Source organism: Zea mays, chromosome 5 (genome assembly GCF_902167145.1).
Source record: "Zea mays cultivar B73 chromosome 5, Zm-B73-REFERENCE-NAM-5.0, whole genome shotgun sequence".
Lineage (NCBI taxonomy): Eukaryota > Viridiplantae > Streptophyta > Magnoliopsida > Poales > Poaceae > Zea > Zea mays.
In genome coordinates, this window is record NC_050100.1 from 161,976,418 (window position 1) to 161,986,014 (window position 9,597).

General features: G+C 43.3%; 1 protein-coding gene across 2 annotated transcripts; it reads left to right on the forward strand.

Moving 5' to 3' along the window:
* The first annotated feature begins 539 nt into the window (after positions 1–539).
* On the forward strand, positions 540–7,943 carry LOC100272898 (fiber protein Fb2). 2 transcript variants are annotated; one of them, NM_001147351.1, is made up of 5 exons: positions 563–752; positions 1,628–1,767; positions 6,129–6,206; positions 6,314–6,603; positions 7,343–7,876. In NM_001147351.1, the coding sequence occupies exons 1-5, from the start codon at positions 653–655 to the stop codon at positions 7,452–7,454; spliced, it is 720 nt and encodes a 239-aa protein (NP_001140823.1). In that variant the 5' UTR covers positions 563–652; the 3' UTR covers positions 7,455–7,876. The 2 variants fall into 2 exon arrangements, with proteins under 2 accessions (XP_008681401.1, NP_001140823.1); XM_008683179.3 differs by lacking the exon at positions 6,129–6,206 and having other exon boundaries at positions 540–752; positions 6,320–6,603; positions 7,343–7,943.
* The last annotated feature ends 1,654 nt before the right edge of the window (positions 7,944–9,597 follow it).

The window sequence follows — 9,597 nt, forward strand, 5'->3', positions numbered from 1 at the left end:
CTTTGCTTTGGTTAGAGGAAACACTAGTCATAATTGATGTTTTTTAACTCGCGTTCGAATCATAAAAAATATTTACTTCATTTCTTAGCATGTAAAATATTTCTTTATCTAGTGGCTTGGTAAATATATTGACCAGTTGATCTTGGTCATCTAGACTCGCAACTTCAATTTTTGGCACTTGAAAAATAAACAATTCAACTGTATGTAAATGACCTAGGGAAAAGAGATATGTTTTTCGATACAAAAGTATAAGAGATAAAACAGTACTGTATAAAAATGGTTGTAAAAATACTTTAGAATTCTTGATACAAAATTGTTTATGTGCGATATATTGAAAATAAAAACAAACAAACAAATAGGCCTTCTACTCTTTTTTTCAACTTGAAAATTTTATTAACTAGTTTTGTTTTCAGCGACTATTGTAGATGCTCATGCTCTACCAGAAACCAAACAAAGTGACAAATACTCTGGCTCCAACCACCGTCAGGTTTGCGGTGCAGGAGAAATAACACCTCCCTAAATAGAAAACAACACAAGTCACCATCGAATAGAAACGAAATATTTTTAATCCGCTTTTCGGTTGGTGGTGCCTGGCATCTACCGTGCGGAGGGGGAAGAGGGAGAGGCCAGGAGAGGAAAGCCTGCAGCCACCATGGATTCCGACCTCTGGATCTCGCGTCTCACGGCCGCCAAGCGGCAGTTTGCGCTGCAGCGCGCGCAGCGCCAGCACGCCGCCCCGGCATCCCATCACGGTATCTTTCGTCGTCGTTTCTTCATCCAGAGCAGAGAAATGCCGCATTTCTTCAGCTGGTGACTGTTCCAGCGGGGAAAAATTTGTCCTGGGATTGGGCTGCATCGTGGCGACGCTTCTTTCTTTGATCTCCATTCCCCACTTGACGCGATTGGAGCTCGCCGCTAATTTCTAGTATTTTCCGCGATTTTTGTTGGATTCACTAGGTGTCAGGTGAACACCTAAAGTAGGTTTGATTTTGCAGCAGGACTGCATCTTACTTTCTCCATTTATTTGCTGGCGTAGGACCATATAAAACGGAGGGAAATTTTAGACATAGCGGGACTTCTACAGCATATGAACAAATTATGTTGTCATGATTTTAATAGATTATGCAAGTATCAAATGTTATATTCTTTTGAATACAATATCTGAAATGTGCAGTTTTTCTCATGTTAAATAATCCTGAGATCAATCACATTATTGGAAATCGACAAATATTTCTATAGAGTATTTTGTGGTAACCTATCCATGCCACTTATACACAAGACACTTGTCCAAAACTATTGGTCTAGAATTTTATTTCTTAAATGATGCTGCAGGTTTTGCTTTGCGATATGGTTTTCCTTTTGATATTTCAGATATGCCCATTCATTTGAGATGAAAGGTGCTATCAGCGATGTTATATGTTACTACCTCCGTTCTCGAATCTCGAATATTTGTCGCCCGCTAGTTCATTTTCGAACTAAAACACGACAAATAAAAAAGAACGGAGGGAGTATATATTTTTCTTATTGTACTTGCTGTTCAATTCATTTCCCTTATTGCATGCAGATCGAAATGAATCCATTTCTATAAAAAATAATTTGTTTATGTCGCAAATAAACACAATTACAGATCGATTTGGGTATGATGATATCGAACCTGAGGATGATTTGCACTCAGACTTCCCATGCCCTTACTGTTATGAAGATCATGATGTTGCTTCTCTCTGCGCCCATTTGGAGGACGAGCACCCTTTCGAGTCTAAAATTGTGGTGAGTTCAGCTCCTTCTAATTGTGCAATATTTACAGGATATTGCAGATTGAAGGCAAACCAAATCCATACCAGTTAAATTCTGTTTGAGATGTAAGAACTAAGTACTATAACTGGTCCTCAGTCCTCTATAGCGACCAGTTCTTTGTGCTGAGTATTTGTATGATATTTTCCCACAAATTGTTGTTAGACATCACATTTTATTGGCCACTGTAGCTAATTGCCTAATTCCTTTTAATATTTTCTATACAAGATATATATTAGCAAGTGTTCAGATCAGAATGATAGTTTTTTTTTTCTCGAACACGCATGAGAGCTGCACATCTTTATATATTAGAGAGAAGAATGATAGTTTTTTTTTTCAAATAATACTTGTCATTCTTCGATGATAAAACTATAGGGATGGAATAATCATGGTTTTGACATGACTTGCAAGTTTATTCAACCGGTATATGCTCATCTATCCACAAACTTGATTGACTAGATGTCCATGTAAAATACCTCATGCTAGCTCATCTAGATTACTTGGCAGGGAAAGACTGCCCCTGTGCCATTGTACTAAGAAGTTGAAGGTTACTTGACATGATGTCAAGCTTCAAAACATAGTCACTATGTTCTAGTTCAAGATCTACAATAGTATTAGACAGTACTATTAGAAAAAACATCATTCTGTTGCTTGTAGGAACTAGGAACTATACTGCATGGACCATGTTCATTGTTGGTAGGCAACATATGGTGATTACCAACAGGTTTCTGGATGGCCTTTAGCAAGGACCAAGAACTCATCTATACAAGTACCTACCTGTATGTGGTACAAGCTTACATAGTTTCAACCCTAAGCTAGTTTTCCCCTTGACATCTAAACTTTTGAGCATAACCCCCAGTCCCCCACCCATTTATATAGAGCCCCACGTGCACCCACCCACACCCACATGCTCACACCATGCTCACACAGAATTAATGTGTTATGGTTCAAAATGGATGCAGTCATCAATCCCAGTCCCATTTGACCTGCTGGAAATGCAGATGTGATGTTTTTTCTTGAAAGTGTAGGAGAGCTACGCATCATATATATTAAGAAGAAACAGGTCTAAAATAGACCAATACAAAGGTCTGTGGCCAACCAGCTCATGGCGGCCGAAAACAACAAAACATAAAAACATCCAACATTATAGCTAATGCAGCAAACTACAGCTGGAGGCCAGGAATGGGAGCAAGGAGGGAGAGATCCCTAGCTCCAGCTAAAGGCCACATCTCCAACTCTTGATTGAACTGGGAGATTGCAGCGCCCATATTAGGAGGAAATCTGTCAAAGACACTCCTATTTCTGTGCTTACACAATGTCCAAGCTCCAAGGATTATCATGGAGTTGATCCCCTTCTGCGCAACCGTTGTTTGTCCAATTGCTGCCCCCACGTTGCAGTTAACCTTTCTTCACATATCTACCATGCCTGTGGCAGGCGCCACTGCATAGTATCACACAGCGTGGGGGAGTTTCAACCTTGCAGTTTTAAGGTACATTTGTTCAAAATGGAACAGAGGGGGTGGGGGCTGATCCCCTGTTTTTCAGTGACATTCACTATGTTTTAACAATTCCCGCATTCGCTTCATTCTGACATAAGAAATGGCTTTATAAGAGGTTTGTTACATTTACATAGCACTTTTGCACTGGACAATTAGGTTATGAGAATAGGGTACTGAGGGTACGAGTTCCATTCTTTATAGTACTGAAATATTCAAATAAAGAATGCAAGATGCTGCAAAATTTCCTGAAACTATTGCAAAAACGTGTATGGATAACATAGCTTAGTCTGAGTGATAATTAAGATCTTGTGAACTTGAGTGGAGCTAAAACTGGTTCAGGTGCTGTAAAATCTTGGGTTGGCTGCTATGTGCACATGGACATGAGTTGCTTTTGTGAATAAATGTGTTAGACTGTGTGTGTTCTCTGTGTGTGTGGGGGCTGGCACCACAGTTGGGCTACGGGCCAATTAGGGTTAGGGTTTCCTATGAGTCTATATATTGTAACCCCTTCTCTATGCAATACATTAAGACACCCATTATCTTACATGGTATCAGCTAGCTAGGTTTTCTCCCAACCCACCACAGCTGTCGGGCCTCCTACCCCAACAGCCATCGGCCCTGCTCCAACGCCGCTGCCCCCGGGAGTTCCCTCCTAGGGGGCGGCCACCATCCCAGTCGCTGGCCCTCCCCTTCCTCCCCCAGATCCGGCCCTGGCGTGGCCATGGCGGCCCCGAGCTCCTCTCCCGCCAGCCCTGGCTGCCGTTGGCCTCGCTCCCCTCCCCAACGGCGACGCCGACGCGGCCATGGGCGTCTCCCTGTGCTCCATCACCGGCCGCCACCGCAGGAGAGCACGCGGGCCCCGCCGCCGCCGCAAGTAGCCGCTGCGCTGACTTGCACGCTGTCGCCGCTAGCCTGCGTGGGCGGCCTCGTCCCCGCCGGAATGTCCACCAGCGCCCCTCCTCTTCTTTGACCATGGCCCTTGCGGCCTTCTATTCCCCAAGCCCCAACCGCCGGCCACCCAAAGCCGCCGGCCTCCTCCCTCTGGCAGCGCCAACCCGCCACCTCTGGCCGCCTCGGCTGGCCCCAGTCCTCCTCGGCGCTGGTGCGCTTCCACGGCCACGGCGCGACAGCCCCTCCTCGCCGGCCACCTCGCTTCCTCGCCTTCCTCGTGGCTCAGATCCACCCCGGACCGACCCTGCCCCAGCGTGCGACCTTCCCCGCCGCCGACTCTGCTGCACCGCTGGCCACCTAATCCGCCACCACCGTATCTCCACACGTCGTTGGTTGCCTGATCCGCCGCTGCCGCGCCTCCATGCGCCGCCGACTAGCCAGCAGGCTGCTCCCTTCCTCTTCCCCTGCCCTGTGCGTTGTGCAACCCCCGTTGTCGCGTCGTCCACCTTGTCCTTGACTGCGCCGACGCCCAGTAGCACCTCCTATCTTCAAGCTTCTCCCGTTGTTGGCGTCAAACTCCCCTGCCAGGTCCAGCGCAGGCCCATGTCCGGCTGGACCCACCCTGCTGCCTTCCTTCTTCGTCGCCTTCGCTGTCGTGGCTTTCCCGGCCGCATCCACCGCTGCCGCGACCTTCCCGGCTAGATCTGTCCTCCCTTTGGCTGAATCACCGTCTTCATGGCTGGATCCGTAGTTGTCGTGGCTTTTCCGACCAGATCCGTCGATACCCTTCTTTTCGGCCGCGGGCGTGGCCACCCTGACCGACACAGACGCGTGCGCTGCCGTCGGCCTCTCTGGCAAGGCTCCTCGACGACCGGTCGCGGGACGAAGCAAGAAGGCCCTGAGGTTGCTACTGTCCTTTTGTGTTGCCTCGCCGATTATTGACACTCGAACATCGACTCCTCCCGAAGATCAGGCTTCTGCCACGTGTCTTCCGATCACGGCCACCTCGACTTCGGCTACCTCGTCATCAAGGGGCTATCGTCTTCTTGGAGCGCACACCAGTCTCTACTCCAGCCGCAACACTCGCACACCAGTCTCACGACGTTGCGATCGCTGGGGGATTTCAACCAGTCGGCTCCTACCTTCAGCTTCTACTCCAGTCCCATCGTATGCGGTGCCTCCATTATGACTGCGGGGGATGTTAGACTGTGTGTGTGGGCTGGCACCACAGTTGGGCTGCCGGCTCATTAGGGTTAGGGTTTCATGTGAGTCTATATATTGTAACCCCTTCTCTATGCAATACATTAAGACACCCATTATCTTACAAACTTAATATTCATTCAGTGTACTCACACTTGATTTTGTAGTGTTCTGTCATAGTTAACTATTAGCATGCATACAGTTTGTCCAAATAATGAACATGTAGAACACACTACTAAAGAAACAATGTTTATTTGCTCCACCTAGCATTCCCACAATGGTATTATAGCCTTTTTTGGTTGGTAAGGACTCTTAGGACACACTATATTGGAACTGGAAGCACTAAATTTTCATTTTTCTCATTGTCTTTTATATTGAACTTTACCTAGCTACCTTAGAGCTCCTATCTGACTTAAATATAAGCATAAGCTGAAGTTGTGGACAAACTCATGAATATAAAACGACAGCCTCAGCTCATATTGTGGAGTAAGGTGTAGCCTTAGACACATGATTTCTTGGCCAGTTCATACACCACCACACCTAGGAGTAAGACATTCCCACAAGGTTTTTGGCCTTGTGCTGGAAACCTTTTTTAAAAAAAAAATTGGGCTATACATTTTTTGACCGGGAATTTTTGGGCTATACATCATAAGCACAGAAACTAGCTATTAGCATTATAATATGAGCAACGGAGCACATTGCATCAAATATGCTGTTGATTCTAACTTCAATTATATATCTCTACAGTCTTGCCCAGTTTGCTCAGCTAGGATTTCGAAGGACTTGGTGGATCATATAACCCTTCAGCATGGCTACCTATTTAAAATATCCTTCTTAGATGATTATATCTTTTTAGACATGTTTTACTAAACAGGTTTTGTAAAAGTGTTTGTTGAACAGTAATTGTCATATATTTCCTTAATGATGTGCACTTGCAGAAACATCAAAGAGTACGCAGAGTTACTGGTAATGGCAACCACAATCTCTCCTATGCAGGGAGAGATCTTCAACTGCAAGAGACCTACTTAAAGGTGCTTCTTGGAAATAGCAGTCGAAGCAGCAGTACCAATGCATCAAGTACAGTCACCGATTCACTGCTACCCTCACTAGTTTTAAATTTATCATCACCAGAAGTAGAAGACGCATCAAAGTTTTCAGCTCCTGCTGTGGTGGAAAATAATTGGTTTAAACGATCACTGCCTTCAAAAACTTGGAAATTAAGGTATGATCCATTTGTTCTCCTGTCTCGCACTATAATTAATTTGCTGGGTCTTGTTCTCTTTCTTTTTGTATGGTTTCTATTCGATGTCAGGTGAAATCTCTTAGCCTCTTTTGAATGAAAATGTGTATTGCTTAAATTTTATTACTAAGCCATAAGACATGTTTAGGTACTCTTAGGTTAAAGTTGCATAGTGGCCAGGTTCATATCTGACAAGCTTAATCCTCTCTTATACATATGAACTTAATTTTGACTAAACATGCATGTAGTGTAATTTTATGAAACATATTTAATTATATATTGTTCTTCAGTTCTTGATTGTTGAAAATTTATTTCTGAAATAGTATTACAAATGGGGGGTAAGGCTTGTCTCGGTTATTCCTTTCACTCACGTGGAGCTGTTAGCACTGGGTCTTTCTTTCTTCTATTACAAATGGTACCAGATCCAGCACTTCTGATTCTCGTTTAGCTAGCCATGAAGTAAGCTTGCTGAACTGTAGCAGATTTCAAGAAATTGAGTTAATGCATATACACACATGAAGGTGGACCACCTATATGGTTAGTGGTAGTAAGTCCTATACGACCCCACTTTATTGAGTCTTGTAGTCATATATGTTAAACTAGGTAAGCATGGTGATGGATCATCTCTTATTTGTATGTAGATGAGATGCAATTACTGTGGGGGTATTTTAAATTCTTCTGAGTGCATTATTTTATGTTAATGCAATACATTTTTTTTCAGAACTGTTGATTCCACCCTTAGTCATGAAGAGAGGGAGCGTAGGAGGAGGAGAGCTGCTGTGAGATCAGCTTTTGTCCAGCATCTCCTTGTCACCACCATTTTTGAAGACTAGCAGATCAAGCACAGCTCATGCAAAGGAATCTTGTGGGCGGGCCTTTTGCCCACTCATTTATCTGGATGGATAAGGCACTAATTATCTTGGATACCATCACGCTGTTCATCCGGTCTGCTGGGTAACCATGACAGGAAAAATGAAGCAGCGGGCGTCTTACCTTATATATGTTCTCTGGAAGCAGCTGACATTTGTTTTCTGGATCATATTCATAATTCTATGTAGGCTGTGACAGGAATCTCTATAGTAGAGCCATGATTTTTTTTTGGTTGGGTTTCAGCCTGCGTTGGAGAATATGCCCAATTTTTTTTTTTGGAGAATATGCCTTATCTGGATGGATAAGGCACTAAACATTTGAAGATTATATTTCGGAGGGTGGAGAATATGACAATTTGATTTATATCACTAAACATTTGAAGATTATGTTTCGGAGTTTGGTACTTGTTTCTTCTTAATATTCTTAATATAATGATGTGTGTTTCTTTGGTACTTATTCTCATTAAGGCTCTGGTCCATGCATGCTATGGTATGACGGATCATACCCTACCATGAAGGCTAATGTGTGTATGTGTTTTTAAGGATACAAACGTGTTTGGTATGACGGATCAGCTCGTTCGGGCCAGTCTGGTCCACTCCGGACGACCTCGTCGTCTGGTTTTACATCGGATGATCATACATACATTTATATCACTATACATTTTAATTTTTTCAGAACTGTTGAAACGTGTTTGGTATGTACGTACGTACGTACGTATGTACACGAGGTTGCTTGATACATATATCCGTTTCTGCACCTCATTAACAATTAGTATAATATCCATACTTTACTACGTACATCAATCATATTTGATAATGCAACAGTTGTACAGCATTGGAGAGTCTAGTGGAAAATCAATGTGATGGGCCCTCCAAAAAAATAAATTAAATTAAAGTGGACCCTTTCCACAAAACAAAATTAAAATTAAAGTGAACATATGACATACATACCTGATATTAAATCATAGATACTGCTTCTTATCTTAGCTAAAAGGATTAGAAATGTATAAGTTGAAAATAAGACATGTCTCTTTTTATAGCTTGCTTGGTCAGCTACCGAGGTGGAATGTCACGCTACGGGCTAGTTTGGGAGCTATAAACCCGAAGAGGATTGGAGGGGCTAAATTCCCCTTCTTATTCAATTTTGAATATAAGAAGGGGAATTTAGCCCCTCCAATACCCTTCGGTTTTGTGGCTCCCAAACTAGCCCTACATATGTGTGGCTTTCGTGTCAAGACGAGATATGGGGAGAAAAACAGATTTACTCTACAAGTTTGACGCGTGACATATGAAACTCATGATGTTTTAAAGGAATAGAGAATTATATTGAAGCAGACGAGTGCAAGAGGAGCTGGCATACTGCATGCCTGCGCCGGGCTTGGGATGCATGCCCATGTCTGTTTGTGCATGGAGGCATGTTAATAGATAGGTGCGAAGTACCTTTTGTTCTGTAATCCACAGCGTGCTTGAGCAGATGCATACCACTATGTAGAGATAAAAACGGTGCGGATAAATCCCATTCAGTCCGGCATTGTTTTCTATATTTAACTCGATCAAAATCGTATTTTTAGACAAATTTGGAAATTGGTACGAAAACTAGAATACTAAATTCGGAATCGGCACAAAAACAGTTTGGCGCGTATTCTGACCGTTTCTGTTATTTTATCCCATATTTGTGCGGTATTATCCCGTTTATAATATAGTCATATCCTATTTTTGACAGCAGTCCATTAACCAATAAAGCACAATGTGGGTCTTGAGGCCAGCCAAATGTCCATGCATCCAACTACAAGCTAGCCACAACTCATGTTGAACATGTCAACAAAGCGTCCAAGCCTCAAGCCAGTGGCGTGCAGCATACTTCGCGATTCATACCTCCACACGTACAGACACGTCGCCCCTAAAAATGCTATGGATTATTATTAAATTGTTGCCTATGAATTTTTAAAAAAGGATAATGCCATGCTGATATCTTGACTGTAATGTCATACAGCCATATATCCATGTTTTCGTTTTTCCCGCTCGTATCCCGACTATTTTAGAAATGTTCCAATCGTATTGATTCGTATTCTATATACCGTTAAAGATAGTCTTATGGCTTCTTAGC